General features: G+C 51.8%; 1 protein-coding gene across 2 annotated transcripts in view; it reads left to right on the forward strand.

Annotated features, from left to right (window-relative positions):
- LOC100077532 (cell migration inducing hyaluronidase 1) overlaps positions 1-16,349 on the forward strand; it is a 105,144-nt gene extending 88,795 nt beyond the window's left edge. For both annotated transcript variants that reach the window (XM_039912282.1, XM_029066149.2), the window contains exons 21-29: positions 1,281-1,461; positions 3,325-3,540; positions 5,969-6,180; positions 8,821-9,006; positions 10,331-10,535; positions 10,807-10,893; positions 11,441-11,598; positions 14,206-14,306; positions 15,488-16,349. In XM_039912282.1, the coding sequence (XP_039768216.1) occupies positions 1,281-1,461; positions 3,325-3,540; positions 5,969-6,180; positions 8,821-9,006; positions 10,331-10,535; positions 10,807-10,893; positions 11,441-11,598; positions 14,206-14,306; positions 15,488-15,615 (1,474 nt within the window). In that variant the 3' untranslated portion in view covers positions 15,616-16,349. The remainder of the gene's footprint in view (positions 1-1,280; positions 1,462-3,324; positions 3,541-5,968; positions 6,181-8,820; positions 9,007-10,330; positions 10,536-10,806; positions 10,894-11,440; positions 11,599-14,205; positions 14,307-15,487) is intronic.
- Positions 16,350-16,708: the final 359 nt, after the last annotated feature.

A 16,708-nucleotide genomic window follows, 5' to 3' on the forward strand; every position in this document is an offset into this window, starting at 1 on the left:
TCCTGGGGTCGGCCTGCCTCAGACTCTGCTGCTCCTCCCTGCCCCCGGGTCTAAGCCTTGCAGATGGCCAGTGGTCCTGGAGGAGATCCCTGGGGAGGAGATGTCCACAGCCCTCGATGACCTCGCATACCAGAGCTCAACAGCTTCAAATCTCCCTGAGTCTACTTAAAACCAAAGCTTGGGCCTGGGCCAGATCCCACGAGTGCAGATGGCCAGCGAGACTCAACTTAATAATATAATAGAGGTACTTGCTAAGCGCTTACTGTGTGCCAAGCACTATAATAGAAATCATCCGATCAGATCGACATGGTCCCTGCCCCACTCAGGACTCATAATCTCAGAGGAAGGGGAGGGGCAGCATGGCCTAGCTGATAGATAACGGGACTGTGAGTCAGAAGGACCTGGCTTCAAATCCTAACTCTGCCACTTGTCTCCTGTGTGACCTTGGGCCAATCACTACATTTCTCTGTGCCTCGGTTCCCTCATCTAGAAAATGGGGATTAAGACCACGAGCCCCCTATGGGACATTAACTGAATCCAACCTGATTATCTTGTATCTACTCCAGTGCTTATTTCAGTGCCTGGCCCGTGGTAAGTCCCTAACAATTACCATTAAAAACAAAATAAAACAGGAATTGAATCCCCATTTTACAGAGGAGGAAACTTGAGGCACAGAGATGTTATGCGACTTGCCCAAAATTGTACAGCATGTAAGTATTGCAGGTGATCAGAACCCTGGCATCCTGATTAGACTCTTGCTGAACAGGGACTGTGTCCAACCTGATTATCTTGTAATAATAATGGTGGTATTTGTTAAGCACTTACTATGTACAGAGCACTGTTCTAAGCGCTGGGGGGATACAAGGTGATCAGGTTGACCCACATGGGCTGACGGTTTTCATCCCCATTTTACAGATGAGGTAACTGAGGCCCAGAGAAGTGAAGTGACTTGCCCTACCCCAGCGTTTAGTACAGTGCCAGGACCATAGTAAGCACCTAACAAATACCATTAAAGAAGCAGGAATCGAATCAACATTTTCCAGAGGGGGAAACTGAGGCACAGAGATGTTAAGCAACTTGCCCAGGGTCATACAGCAGGCAAGTGGTGCAGGCGGGATCAGAATCCCAGCGTCCTGACTCCCAGCACAGTACTCTTTCCACCGGATCAGGCTTCTCTCCCCCAACACAGCTCAACCCTGCAAGGGGTCAGGGTGGCTGTGACCCTGCCCCTTGACCGTGGGACCCCTTTCCAACATTTCCCCATCTTCTGGCACCGGCAGAGATTTCCCCATCAGAGGCATCCAGCTTTACGACGGCCCTGTGAATATCCAGAACTGCACTTTCCGGAAGTTTGCCGCCCTTGGAGGCCGGCACACCAGCGCCTTGGCCTTCCGCCTCAACAACGCCTGGCAGAGCTGCCCCAACAACAACGTCACCCACATCACTTTTGAAGATGTCCCGGTGAGTTGCGGGGCAGGGTGGGCCCCAGATTCTGCTCCCTCCAATGAGGGTTCCCATCGCCAGGCCCTGAGACACCCCATCCTCTCTGGAGTGGGCTGAGCCTCCCTCCCCAAGTCCCCTGCTAGACACTGGGGCACACCCCACCCCCATTCTGTCCCCTTCTGGGCTACCGGGGGGTACCGTGGGGCCAGGCGGAGGCTGAAAGGGGATGCTGGGAAATTCTGACTGGGGTGGGCTGCCACCGGAGCCAGGAGGCAGGAATCCCCATCTCAGCCAGAGCCCCTGGGCCCTGGCCAGGCAGGGTCTGGGATTGATTTCCCCCCGCTCTGTCTCAGCACTGCCTGGGGCTTCTCCCGAAATCACATGGCGCTGGCCCAGACTCCTGACAGAGTCCTCGTAAAAGCCTGGCGTGGGCCTTCATTGTGCACAGCGCATCTGGTTGGCAGCACTACTGACCCCAGAGAGGGAAGCCGCAGAGGATGGGTAACTCAGGTGCCCACAACATCTGGCAAGCTCCCATGGCAGGTTCAGTGCAGTGTGTTGGGCCCCTGGTTGTGGAGAGCTGACCCTGTGACTACAAAAAGCTGGCCTTAGACTACAAAATTGACCCTGGTCTGCAGAGAACTGGCTCTGGGACTGCAGAAAGCTGGTCCCAGTTTATGAAGCTAGCCCTGGGCTACAAAGCTGGCTTGGGACTGCAGAGAGCTGGCCTTAGGCTACAGAGCTGGCCATGGGACTGCAGAGAGCTGGCCCTTGGCTATGAAGCTGGTCTTAGGCTGCAGTTAGCTGGCCTTGGGACTATAGAAAGCTGACCCTAGGCTACAAAGCTTGCCCTGGGCTGCAGAAAACAGACCCTGGGCCTGAGCCCACTTCATCTGGATTCCTTCAACCTGGTCCAGGGGTTCGGGGTCCCTACCCATCCTCCTGAACTTATGCAGCAACCCCAGGCCCACTGCCCTCAGGAGACTGACCCCCTCCCCTCCTTCCCCCAGGGCCTCCCGGGTCCAGGTTGGAGGCTGGGTCACACGGGCTGACGGGGAGGAAGGAGCAGGTATCATGTCGAAAAGTAAGCCAGCCACTCCCCTGGCTGATACCCCACATCTCCCGGTCGGGCAGGCCAAGAACCCCTCTGGCTCCTCAGAGGTATAGTGGATAAAGCATGGGCCTGAAAGTCAGAAGGTCACAGGTTCCAATTCTGGCTCTGCCATTAATCTGCTGTGTGTACTTGAGTAAATGACTTCACTTCTCTGTGCCTCAGTTATCTCATCTGTACAATGGGAATTGAGACTGTGAGTCCCATGTGGGACAGGGTCTGTGTCCAACTTGATTTACTTGTATCTACACCAGCACTTACTATAGTGCCTCACACATAGTAAGCGCTTAACGAAAATCACAATTATTATTTTCATTATTCTTCCTGGGTCGGGAAAGCAAGCGGGAGTCAGGCAGGAGTCAGTTCTGGGCTCTCTGGCAAGAGGTAGGAAGTGGGAGTTTCTGGAAATGTTCTAAGTCTTCCTCCACTTTGACCCTCTGAGCAGGCCAGCAGGGACAGGGACTTTGGCCTTGGCTCTCTGATTAGGTTAGTGGATGATGGGGACCACCCCCAACCCCCTAACTCTCTGACCAGGCCAGAAGAGGACAGGGACCTCCCCACCCTCTAGACCGTAAGATCGTTTGTAATTGTTGTACTCTCCCAAGGGCTTAGTACAGCGCTCTGCACACAGTAGGTGCTCAATAAATGCCACTGAATGAAGGAACAATTGAATGACCAAGGTGGTTAATTATAGAGACACTGAGTCTGGCCCATTGGCTCCCTGCCCCCGGTGGCCCAAGCTAATGGACAGTGGGATGGGGCTTGTTTAGATCACCTCGCGGGTTTTCTTCGGAGAACCCGGCCCCTGGTTCAACCAGCTGAACATGGACGGGGACAAGACGTCGGTGTTCCACGACGTGGATGGTTCGGTGTCCGAGTATCCCGGCTCCTACCTGGTCAAGGAGGACAACTGGCTGGTCAGGCACCCGGACTGCATCGACGTCCCCGACTGGAGAGGAGCCATCTGCAGCGGCCGCTACGCCCAGGTAGGAATCCACTTCCAATCAGTTATTCATTGGTATTTGCTGAGTGCTTGCTGTGTGCAGAGCATTGTACTAAGTGCTTGGGAGAGGACAGGAGCAGCATGGCCTAGTGGGTAGACCCTGGGCCGGGGAGTCAGAAGGACCTGGGTTCTAATTCCGGCTCGGCCACTTGTCTCCTTGTGTGACCTGGGGCAAGTCACTTCACTTATTATTATGGTATTTGTTAAGTGCTTACTAAATGCCAAGCACTGTTCTAAGCACTGGGGTAGATATAAGGTAATCAGGTTGGACACAGTCCCCGTCTGACAGGAAGTTCACACTCTTAATCCCTGTTTTACTAAGGCACGGAGAGTGAAGTGACTTGCCCGAGGTCACACACAAGCAGACAAGTGGTGTGGCTGGGATTAGAACTTGAGACCTTCTGACTCCCAGGCCCCTGCTCTGTCCACTAGGCCATGCTGCTTCTCAGAAGCTGGCCCTTGCCCTTTCCACAGCTCTAGTTCAAGAGAACCTTTTCACCTCTCCCTTCCCACTTGAGGGGGTCCATGCACTGGCCAGGGAATCTGAGCACATGCTCCCCTCAACATCCCTCTGCGAAACAGCATGGTCTAGTAGATAGAGGTCAGGCCTGGGAGTCAGAGGACCTGAGATCTAAACCCAGCTTTGCTCCTTCCCTGCTGTGTGACCCCAGACAAGTCACTTCACCTCTCTGGATCTGTTCCTTCATCTGTAAAATAGGGGTTCATACCTGTCCTCCATCCCCACCCAGTCTGTGAGTCCCATGTGCAAGGGGGACTGTGTCTGACTTGATTATCCTCAACTGCCCCAGTGCTTAATACAGTGTTTGGTCCCTAGTAGAGTCTTAACAAATAATACACTATTACTGTCTCTAAGCAAGGAGGTGGAGCTTGGGGTGATGGAGAAACTGAAATGAGGGTCCCCAGTAAAGCAGAAACAGAGTTTAGGGACAGTCTTTCCCCACGCCCACCACTAGCTCCTCCTCCTCCTCTATCCTGCTCTCTCCCTCTTTCTCTCTCCCTTTCTCCTCTCCCTCTCCCCTCTACCTCCCTCTCTCTCCGCCTCCCCCCCCATCTCTCCCTCTCTTTCCAACTTCTCTTTCTTCCCTTCTATATCCCCTTCCTTTCTTTCCCTTTCCTCCCATTGTCCTCCCTGTCTCTCCTCTCTCCTTCAATCACCCACCCCTCCGTCTCTTTTTCTGCTCTCCCTCCTCTCTTTATCACCCCTCCCTTTCTCTTTCTGTTTATCCCCTTCCTCTTTCTTTACCTCTCTGCCTCCCTCCCTCTCTACCCCACCTCCCATCTCCCTCTCTCTAGCCCCCCACCCTTCCTCTATCATCCTCTCTCCCCCAGCTATCCCCCTTCTCTCTCCCTCTTTCACTCTCTTTCTCCCTTTCTGCCTCTCTCCCTCTCTCTATCCTCCCTTCCTCCCCTTCTCGCTTCCTCTTCCCTCCATCCCTCTTTATCCCCCCATTTCTCCCTCTCTCTCATTCATTCAATCTATTTATTGAGCGCTTGCTGTGTGTACAACACTCCAAGTGCTTGGAAAGTACAATGCAGCAATAAGAAGAGACAATCCCTGCCCAACGGGCTTCCAGTTTCCCTCCCTCTCTCACCCTCTTTCTCCCTCCCTTTCTTCCTCTTCCGCTCTCTATATCGCTCTCCCTCCCAATTTCTGTCCTTCCCTCCCTCTCCCCCCTCTCTCTCCCTCTTTCACCCTGCCTTTCTCCCTCTCTCCCTCTCTCTCCATCCCTCTTTCTCCCTCCCTCTCTCTCCTTCTTTTCCTCTCTGCCTCTCTCCCTCTCCCAAGTTGACTCTGTGGAGGACAGGAACAGACCCGCCTTCCTTCTCACAGAAACAGGCCCTAGAAGGTCAAACAAACAAACGTCTGCCAGGAGCCTGAGCTGTCTCTGAAGCTGAGAGCACTTTGGTCTCCCGGTGCCCGATAGTCGGAAACGGACCAGACAGCCCAGCCGGCCTCACTGTTGGTGGGGTGGGCCTCAGTGACTTCTCTGAGCGTCAGCGACCTCATCTGAAAAAGGGGGATGAAGACAAGCAGCCCCATGTGGGACAGGGACTGTGTCCAACCTGATTAACTTATATCTACCCCAGAGCTTGGCACATAGGAAGCACTTAACAAATACCATAATTATTAATTATTAATTAGGGGATTCTGCTCATTTGCCAAACAAGAACCAGAACCCCAAGCCTGCCATGTACAGGGGGGTCAGGAAAAAGCTAGACTGTAAGCTCACTGTGGGCAGGGAATGTGTCTGTTTATTGTTGTGTTGTCCAAGTGCTTAGTACAGTGCTCTGCATATGTTAAGTGCTTTTAATAAATACAGTTGCATGAATGAAAGGAATTAAGTAGGAGGTGTTAACTGAAACTCCCTTCCCCCTTCCCGGTGTCCCAGATCTACATCCAGGCTTTCAAGACCAACCACCAGGGTCTGAAGATCATCCGAAATGACTTCTACACCCACTCGCTCCATCTGGAGGGAGCGCTGACCAAGAGCACGCACTACCAGCAGTATCAGCCGGTCATCACGCTGCACAAGGGCTACACGATCCACTGGAATCAGACGGCGCCCGCTGACCTGGCCCTCTGGCTCATCAACTTCAACAAGTGAGTGACTTCCAGGTCCGGGCGGCCCTGGGGGTTGGGACTTGTCAAGGATGGGGTCTCTACGGGGGGACAGTTTCAATCAATCCATCGATGGATCAGTCCATCAAGCATAACTGTCAAGCACTTACTGTGGGCAGACCACCATGCTAAGTGCTTGGTAGAGTTCAAGAAGCAGCGTGGCAGCATATCGAAGTGGATAGAGCAAGGGCCTGGGAGTCAGGAGGTTATGGGTTCTAATCCTGGCTGCACCACTTGTCGGCTGGGTGACCTTGGGCAAGTCACTTCGCTTATCTGATCCTCAGTTCCCTCATCTGCAAAATGGGGGATGAGACTGTGAGCCTTATGCAGGGCAGGGTTTGTGTCCAATCCGATTTACTGGTATCCGCTACAGTGCCTGGCTCACAGTAAGTGTGAATGCCATATTATTATTACAGTATAACAATAGAACAGACTATTCCCTGCCCACAGTGATTTTACAGTTCAGAGAGGGAGACCGACATTAATGTGAATAAATGAATTGTGGATGTGGACATTAAATGTTGTGGGGCTGAGAGAGAGTGGTGAATAAAGGGAGAGAATCAGGGTGATGCAGAGGGGATTGGGAGAATAGGAAATGAGGGCTTAGTCAGGGAAGGCTTTCTGAAGGAGATGACCCTTCAGTAAGGCTGTAAAGGTGGGGAAGATGAGAAGGTTCGCCCTGATTTCTTTGGGTACCAACATCCCCCTACTTCCTCCCCAGGGTCCCTGTCCTCCCCCTACCCCCTTCCACTATCACTGTCTCTGCACTAAGCACACAGTAAGTGCTCAATAAGTATGATTGACTGACTGACTGATTGACTCTGGCCATCCCCAGGCTGGCCCCTGACTGCTACTTGCTCACTGGTCTGAGGGAAATGTTTGACTGTGGCCGGCATGCTGGCAATCAATCAATCAGTGCTATTTTTGAATGCTTATTTGTACAGAGCACTGTACTATGTGCTTGGGAGAGCAATCATTTAATCCATCTATGGTATTTATTGAGCACTTACTATATGCAGAGCACTGTTCTAAACTCTTGGGAGAGGAATCAGTCAATCTATGGTATTCTTTGAGCGCTCACTATGGGCAAAGCAGTGTTCTAAGCATTTGGGAAAGAAGTCAATCAGTGTTATTTGAGTGCTAACTATGTGCAGAGCACTCTTCCAAGCACTTGGGAAAGTACAATGCAACAGAATTAGCAGACAGGCTCTCTGCCAATAAAGAGTTTACATCCAAGAGAGGGAGAAAGTCATAAACAATAAATAATTTGTACTACATAATTAGCAGCTTGGCCTAGTTGAGAGAGCACAGACCTGGGAGTCAGAAGGACCTGGGTTCTAATCCAGACTCCACCATGTGTCTGTTGTGATTAGGGTTAGTCACTTCACTTCTCTGGGCCTCAGTTACCTCATCTGTCAAATGGGGATTAAGATTGTGAGCCTCATCTGGGACAGGGACTGTATCCAACCTGATTAGTTTGTATCTACCCCAGTGCTTAGGGCAGTGCCTGGCACATAGAGCTAAACAAATACCACAATTATTATTATTATTCTCTGGGTTTCATTTACCCCATCTGTCAAATGGGGATTAAGATTGTGAGCCCTGTGGAGGGATATGGACTGTGTCCATCCTGATTATCTTGCATCTACCCCAGTGCCTGGCACATATTGAGCACTTTAAAAATACCTTAAAAAATTTACATCAGTGCTGGGGAGGTCGGGGCCTGGCGATTAGCAAATGGGAAGCAGTGTGGCTTAGTGGACAAAGCCCAGGTCTGGGAATCAGAAGGACCTGGGTCCTAATCCCTGTTCTGCCTCTTGTGTGCTGTGTAACCTTGGGCACATCACTTCACTTCTCTGTGCCTCAGATACCTCATCTGGAAAATGGGGATTAGGAATGTGAGCCCCATGTGGGACATAGACTATTCCAACCTGGTTAACTTGTATCTACCCCAGGGCTTAGTACCGTGCCTAGCACATAGCAAGTGCTCAGTATCATAAAAGAAAAATATGTACATAAGTCCTGAATGGGGGATGGGGAAGACTAATAGGAAATGGGAAGTAGCGTGGCTTAGTGGCTAGAGCACAGGCCTGGGAGTCAGAAGGATCTGGGTTCTAATTCCAGCTTTGATTCTTGTCTGCTCTGTGACCTTGGGCAAGGCACTTCATTTCTCTGTGCCTCAGTTCTCTGTAAAATGGTGATTAAGGGTATGAGCCCCAAGTGGGACAGGTACTGTGCCAACCGAATTCACTTGTAATAATAATAATGTTGGTATTTATTAAGCACTTACTATGTGCAGAGCACTGTTCTAAGTGCTGGGGTAGATACAGGGTAATCAGATTGTCCCACCTGAGGCTCACAGTTAAACCCCATTTTACAGATCAGGTAACTGAGGCACAGAGAAGTGAAGTGACTTGCCCAAGGTCACATAGCTACGTGGCAGAGCCGGGATTCGAACCCATGATCTCTGACTCCCAAGCCCGGACTCTTTCCACTGAGTCACGCTGCCCAGTGCTTAGTACAGTGCTTGGCACATAGTAAATGCTTAACAAGTACCATAATTAAAAGTAGCAGGCGGGCATTCAATGAAGCTTCTGTAAGACGATCCCTTCCCTCTTCTAGGAATGACTGGATCCGTGTGGGACTCTGCTACCCGAGGGGAACCAATTTCTCCATCCTGTCAGACGTCCACAACCGGCTCCTGAAGCAGACCTACAAGACAGGCACTTTCATCCGAACCTTCCAGATGGAGAAGCTGGAGCAGAGCTCGCCTACCCGTGGTTACTATTACTGGGATGAGGACTCGGGGTAAGAGAAGATACGCCCTCTGCCCCCTTGTCTGTCTGAACCTCTACCTTGCCCCCTCCTCCCTCACCTCGCTACTTTCCTTCTACAATCCGGCCCCGACACTCCACTCCTTTGATGCTAACCTTCTCACCGTACCTCAGTTTTGCCTAGGTCGCCACCCACCCCTGGTCCACGTCCTGCCTCTGGCCTGGAACACCCTCCCTCCTCAAATCCGACAGACAGTGACGCTTCCCCCATTAAAAGCCTTACTGAAGGCATATCTCCCCTGTCAAATGAAGACTGTGAGTCCCATGTGGGACAGGGACTGTGTCCAACTCGATTTGCTTGTATTTTTTTCTTATGGTATTAGTTAAGAACTTACTATGTCCCAGGTACTGTACTAAGCGCTGTGGTAGATACAAGTCAATCAGGTTAGACAGTCCCTGTCCCATGTAGGGCTCCCAGTCTTAATCCCCATTTTACAGATGAGGTAACTGAAGCACAGAGAAGTTAAGTGACTTGCCCAAGGTCACACAGCAGACAAGAGGCAGAGCCAAGATTAGAACCTATGTCCTTCCGACACCAAGGCCTATGTTCTTGCCACTAGGCCATGCTGCTTCTCAATGCTTCCCGGCGCCGAACCGAGTCAAAGCAGGGCAATCTCGGCCACCATCCCGCGACTTCTGGTCTGTGAATCTGTCCTGGGCCCTGATCTCAGACCCCACTCCAGGCCATACCCCCTCTCTGGGCATCTTTGGCCTCACCCTGGGTCCCGTTAGATGCTGCTGCCTAACAGTCGGAGGTGGAATAGTGCCAACCATCATCACCCTTATTTAACAGGCCTGTCTGCCCACCATGACCTAATAATAATAATAGTTGTGGTATTTGTTAGGCACTTTCTGTGTGGCAGGCACTTTGCTAAACACTGGAGTGGGTTCAAGCAAATCAGGTTGGACACAGTCCCTGTCCTGTGTGGGGCTCACGGTCTCAATCTCCATTTTACTAATGAGGTGACTGAGGCCTAGATAAGTGAGCAGATTTGCCCAAATTCAGACAGCAGAAAAGTGGCAGAACCAGGATTAGAACCCAGGCCCTTCTGACTCCCAGGCCCATGCTCTATCCACTACGCCATGATGAGATAGACGAGACAACCCCCAGCCCGAGGATGCCTCACTCCTGGTGGTCCTGGCGGAGGCTGCCCCAGGTCCCTCCTCTAGGTCTCCTAAAAGCTCACAGTAGAACGACTCCTTGCGGGTTCCAGAATGCCAGATGCAGGCCCCGTCCCTCCTGCTCTTTGGGACATCCCCAATTCAGACCCATGCCTCTCTCACCCACCCCTTTTCAGGCTGCTGTTCCTGAAACTGAAGGCCCAGAGCGAGCGAGAGAACTTTGCCTTCTGCTCGGTGAAAGGCTGCGAGCGGATCAAGATCAAGGCCTGGATCCCCAGGGACGCAGGCCCCAGTGACTGTGAGGCTGCCGCCTACCCGAAGTATGCCGAGAAGGCCATCGTCCAAGTGCCGATGCCAAAGAAACTCCCCCACTCCCAGCTGGTAAAGTGGTGACCGGCTGCTTTCTGCGGCTTCCCCTCCCCCCGGCCTTGGCCACTCTTGGTGGGTAGGAGGGAATGGAGACACCTCCAGTTTTCTCAGGCTGGGCCCTGGGATCTCAGCCTTAGGGAGGGTGGCCTGTGGGAAGGGGCTTCCAGGGGATCCCCACCTCCGTGGAGCCCACCCCTCCAGGCCCAGGATTAATCTGTGCCTGTAGCCCTAAAAGGAAGAGTTCCCTGGAATCAGTTTGGATGTTCCTTGGGGTTTCTTACAGAAGACCAAGGACCGCTTTCTCGAGGTGAAGATAGAAACATCCAAGACCCGTTTCTTCCACCTGATGAATGACTTTGCCTACATTGAAGTAAGTATCCTTGGCCCCCCTCCGGACTCTAAGCTTCCTGTGAGTAGGAATCATGTCTATCAACTGGCTTGTTTTGTCCTCTCCCAAGGACTCAGTACAGTGTTCTGCACACAGTAAGTGCTCAATAAAGAATAAATAGAAGCAGCATGGCCTAGTGTATATAACACGGGCCTAGGAGTCAGAAGGTTCTCACCCTGGCTTCACCACTTGTCTGCTGTGTGACCTTTGGCAAGTCACTACACTTCACTGGGGCTCAGTTACCTCTTCTGTAAAATGGGGATCAAGAGCGTGAGCCTCATGTGGAACAGAGACTGGGTCCAACCCGATTTGTCTGTGTCCACCCCAGCTCTTAGAACAGTGCTCGGAATATAGTCAGTGCTTAACCAATACAATAGTGATTATTATTATCATTATTATTACTAATAATGAAGACGATTGATTGATAGGGACCAGGCTCCAAGTCATGCTCGCTTCTGGCTCTCCCAGGGACAGCTACAGAAACGGGAAGTGTTCTCTCGTCACTGACTCTTCCTCTCTGATTTAATAGGTCGACGGGAAGAGGTATGCCATGTCCGAAGATGGCATCCAGGTGGTGGTGGTGGATGGCATCCAAGGGAGCATCGTCGACCACAGGAGCTTCAAAAATGCCATCCTGCAGGGCATCCCAGCCCAGATCAATAACTACGTAGCATCCCTCCCCGACAAGTAAGTCAGAGAGCTTCCAGGCACTGGGCATTGCTTTTTTTTATGGTAATTAATTACTAAGCATTAATTAACTGTCAAACACTGTTCTAAGTGCTGGAATAGATCCAAGTTAATCAGGCTGGACACAGTCCCTGTCTTTTTGTTCATTCATTCATCCATTTAATTGTATTTATTGAGTGCTTACTGTGTGCAGAGCACTGTACTAAGCAGTTGGGAAAATACAATATAACAATAAGCAGGCATATTTCTTGCCCATATCGAGCTTATGGTCTAGAGGAGGGGGACCGATATAGAAATAAACGACAGATATCTACTTGAGTGCTGTGGGGCCGGGAGGGGAGATGAATAAAGGGAGCAAAGTCAGGGAGACACTGAAGAGAGTGGGAGAAGAGGAAAGGGGGGGCTTAGTCACGGAAGGTCTCTTGGAAGAGATGTGCCTTCAGGAAGGCGTTGGGGGGCAAGGAGGGAAAGTAATTATCCCACATGAGGCTCACACCCTTAATCCCCATTTTACCAATGAGATAACTGAGGTATAGAGAAGTGAATTGACTTGGCTAAGGTCACAGAGCAGACGAGTGGCAGAGCTGGGATTAGAACCCAGGTCTTTCTGACTCCCAGGCCTTTGATCAATCCACTAAGGCACAATGTTTCTCTCCCACAATGCTGTCATTCCTGCTGGTATCATTTAACGGTACCAACCAGGCTGCATCCCCCTGGGACTTCTCACACTTCTGCAGCAGTGTGGGGTCTAAGAAGGGACAAAGAGGAAGGGCCAGGATGTGAGGAAGCAGGGAAGGGAGGAAAGACAAGACTGGGACAGGAGTGGGACTGACAGGGCAAATTTCCATTTTTATCAGAGATGCCACAAACACATCCTAATCACAGTGTCCTAACCCTTCCACAGCCACAAATGAGTCACCAGCACTCCAGACACCACAAGCACAATGCAGGCATGAGCGTGTCTACCACAGACAGCAGTGGACATTCCTGGGACACGTCACAGGCATGTGAGGTCCCGGGATCCAGAGTAGCTGAAGCAGGGTGGTTATACTGTGCCCTGAGCCTTCTGGCCAGTTATACATCTGGCAAACACCACACAGCAGCACAGTGTTGAAGCAGCAATGTTGAGTGCTTGGGTGGGGAGAAGGAGACAAGGTTCGTGCCTTCCTCCAGGGGCTGCCAATCTGTTGGGAGAGCCAGGAGACATACACACACACACACACACACATAGACACACATTTTCACATATATGTACCATTTATTCATTCATCCAATCATTTAATGAGCACTTATTATGTGCAAAGCACTGTACTAAGCACTTGGGAGAGTACGACAAATAAACACATTCCCTGCCCACAGAGAGCTCTCAGTCTAGAGTATGCAAACAGAGGAACATGAAGACTTATAAAATTCAAACACAAACACCAGAAATGTCTAAATAAAATGGGCAGAAACCTCTATTACTGGCAGGATTCTCATCCGATCAGTGTGGGTAGAGTCTGGCACTGCTGATCTGGGAGGGCTTTCTGGAAGAGGTGAGCTTTAGAGGGCTGTAAACGGAGCAGATTCATTCATTATATTTATTGAGCACTCACTGTGTGCAGAGCACTGTACTAAGTGCTTGGGAGAGGTCAATACAATAATAGAACAGATTCATTCCCTGCCCACAATGAGCTCACAGTCTAGAGGGGAGATGGAGAAGGGAAGGAAGGAAAGGAAAGGAAGAAGGAAGGATGGAAGGAAGGGAAATGAGGGAGGAAAGAAAGAAGGAAGGAAGGATGGATGGGTAAATTACAGTTAATAAAACTTCTCACTCTAGGCTTCAAGGCTCTCCATCACCTTGCCCCTTCCTACCTCTTCTCCCTCCTCTCTTTCTACTGCCCACCCAACGCGCTCCGCTCCTCTGCCGCCCACCTCCTCACCGTCCCTCGGTCTCGCCTATCCCACATCGACCCCTGGGCCACGTCCTCCTGCGGTCATGGAATGCCCCCCTCCTCACCTCCGACAATCTAATTCTCTTCCCCTCTTCAAATCCCTACTTAAAGCTCACCTCCTCCAAGAGGCCTTCCCAGACTGAGCTCCCCCCTTTTCCCTCTGCTCCCTCTACCCCCCCACCTCTCCTCAGCTAAGCCCTCTTCTCCCCACTTTCCCTCTGCTCCTCCCCCTCTCCTGTCCCATCCCCTCAGCACTGTACTTGTCCGCTCAACTGTATAAATCTTCATCACCCTATTTATTTTGTTTAATGAGATGTACATCACCCTGGTTCTATTTGCCATTGTTTTAATAGATGTTCTGTCCCTTGACTCTATTTATTGCCACTGTTCTTGTCTGCCTGTCTCCCCTGATTAGACTGTAAACCCGTCAAAGGGCAGAAACTGCCTCTATCTGTTGCTGATTTGTACATTCCAAGCGCTTAGTGCAGTGCTCTGCACATAGTAGGCGCTCAATAAATACTATTGAATGAAAGAATGAATAAGCGGATGGCAAGAAGTGGGTCCTCGGGGCCGAGCAGGGGTGCTCAGGAGTGGAGCCGAAACCCTGGAACTCCCCCCGGGACTCTGGCAGGTGGATTTGGGGGATTGGATCTCGGCAAAACCTGTTTTGCAGTTCCATCGTGCTGATGGTCTCAAAGGGAAGATACATTTCCAGAGGGCCGTGGACCAGAGTCCTGGAAAAGCTGGGAGCGGACAAAGGCTTTCGATTAAAAGGTATTTGTCACTGAACAAAAAAAGTGGGCAGCAGCTTCCCCACTGGAACCTGTTTCCTAGGACCCCTATTCTCCCGGGTTATTAGCCCACTGTCTCCCCTCCCCTAGCTCCGGCCTCCGGACAGCCCCGGAGCCTACTTGCTTCCCAGGCATCTTGGGAAGGAAGCAGAGGTAGGAGTTGCCTAGATTTTCCAGTTTCTAGGAGAGAGGTCAGGCAACTCTTAGCCAGTCAGTCAGCCGGCCAATAAATTGTATTTATTAAGTGCTTATTGTGTGCAGAGAACTGGATTAAGCATCTCGGGAGAGTACAATACAACCATAAACAGACACATTCCCTGCCCACAACAAGCTTACAGTCTAGCAGCTCAGTCATCTCTCACTGAAGGCCTGTGGTTGTGCTGCCAGGGATAGGAATCCAGGGTCCCTGGGATAGTTGGGCTGGGGTCAGTCCACACTCCATTCTGGCTGAGAGCCCCCAGCCCCAGCTCGGACACTCGTGGCCATAGCCAGGACCCCCACGGCCCTGTTTTGGTTTGGAGCAGCCACTCCAGATCCTGTTTCAATGCCCTCCTTTGCCTGTGGCTTTCAACCTATCAATTGATGGTATTTATTGGCACTTACTATGTGCAGAATACTGTTCTAAGCACTCAAGGAAAGTACAGTACAAGAGAAACGAGCAGATACGTTCCCTGCCTGTGATGAGATGCGGCTCCATGTTTTTTCACGCAAATGATCCCAGCTGCAGAGCTAAGTAAGTGCTGAGGTAGAAATGCTACAGTTCATTCAGTCAGTCAGTCATATTAATTATGCACTTAATGTGTGCAGAACACTGTACTAAGCACTTGGGAAAGTAAAATATAACAGTAAACAGGCACATTTCCTGCCCAGAGCGAGCTTACAGGTTATACGGGGAGAGAGACATTAATATAAATAAATGTCAGATCACTACACCCTCTCCCTTGTGGGGCTGAGAGTGCCTGCTTGTCTCTCTCCCCGTCTTTCCTCCGTCTTTCCCCTGGCTGCCCAACCCCACTCCAGCCCTACTAGGGGGCCAGAGCAGTGGCACCTGCCTCTGGAGTGGTGCCATCTGTCCTGGAAGGCCAGACTGACTTCCCTGCCCACGCCACAGAGGGCAAGGGAGAGCCCTCTTTGTTGGCTCACTTGACTTTTGTTGCCTTTCAGAGAAAATGGCCCTGGTGGGCTTCAAGGGCAGCTTCCGGCCGGTCTGGGTAAGGATGCTGACTGCTGGGGACAGAGCCAAGACCTTCCAGGTGGTGCCCATCCCCGTGAGGAAGATACGGAGCCTATGAAGGTGACTTCGCCCACTGCCGGCCTGCTCATGGGGACAGTGACTCTTGGTGATCAAGCCCGACTGGCCAACATCTTCTTCCGGAAAGGGTTGGGACACCGTGCCGGCTGGCCGGCCGGACCCTGGCCCTGCCCAGGAGAGACTCAACTATCCCATTTGCCCTCTGAGGGCTGTTTAGCTCTGGCACACACCAGTGGGTGGATGGGAGGAGTCTCGGAGATGGACCCCCCGAGCTCTTCAAGGCTCTGCAGGGAGTAGACGGCAGGCTGCAGGACAGACAGCGCCCTCCCGGCCTAGGCCAGAGGAGACTGTGTTTGAGCTGCAGGCTAGGCCTTCTGGGGTCTCCCGGACCACCTGGCCAATGGATGAAGGACACCACAGCTCAGCCTGAAGGAAACCTTTCTTCTCATCCAAGCACAGGCAAAGCCCGAAATCCAGTGGCAGAGTCTGGCACTTAGAGGCAAAGGACGACGACCCCGAGTCCCCTGGCTCTCCCCAGGGCTTGGTGCCAGCCTGCTGCCGAACCCAGGCTCCCCCCTGGAGGGAAGCACCTGGCAGGAGGAAGAGCCCGCACAACAAATGGACTCAGTAGCCAAATGTGCTAGGACAGACCTGGGTCCCCCCAAATCCCAAAGACACCTACTTCCTCATGCCCCAGTGTGGTTCCCTCCCCACCCCACTGGTGAGTTTGGGATCAATCGATCGATCGATGGCATTTAATGAGCACTTTACAGTGTGCACAGCACTGGACTAAGTGCTTGGGAGAGTACAGGATGACAGAGTTGGTAGGCACGTTCCCTGCCTTGAAGATCATACAGGCTAGGGATCTGCTCAAAACGTTGGGCTCTGCCCTGGCGCACATGGATCTGTGGATATGGTTGTGTACCTGGCCTCTCACCCACTGACCAAGCAGCCCACCCGGATTTGGGGAACCTGTGGAGTCTGGCCAATGCCCCATCCCACCACACGTCATGGGGTCCAAGCCTAAGGGTCCTACACCTCCATTCAGCTTGGCCACCAAGAAAATATAGTCTAGGCTTCAGCCTCAAATCTCCTGGGACTCAGGGCAGGGGAGTTCTGCCCTTCCTCGGCAG

Source organism: Ornithorhynchus anatinus, chromosome 5 (assembly GCF_004115215.2).
Source record: "Ornithorhynchus anatinus isolate Pmale09 chromosome 5, mOrnAna1.pri.v4, whole genome shotgun sequence".
In the NCBI taxonomy this organism is placed as follows: domain Eukaryota; kingdom Metazoa; phylum Chordata; class Mammalia; order Monotremata; family Ornithorhynchidae; genus Ornithorhynchus; species Ornithorhynchus anatinus.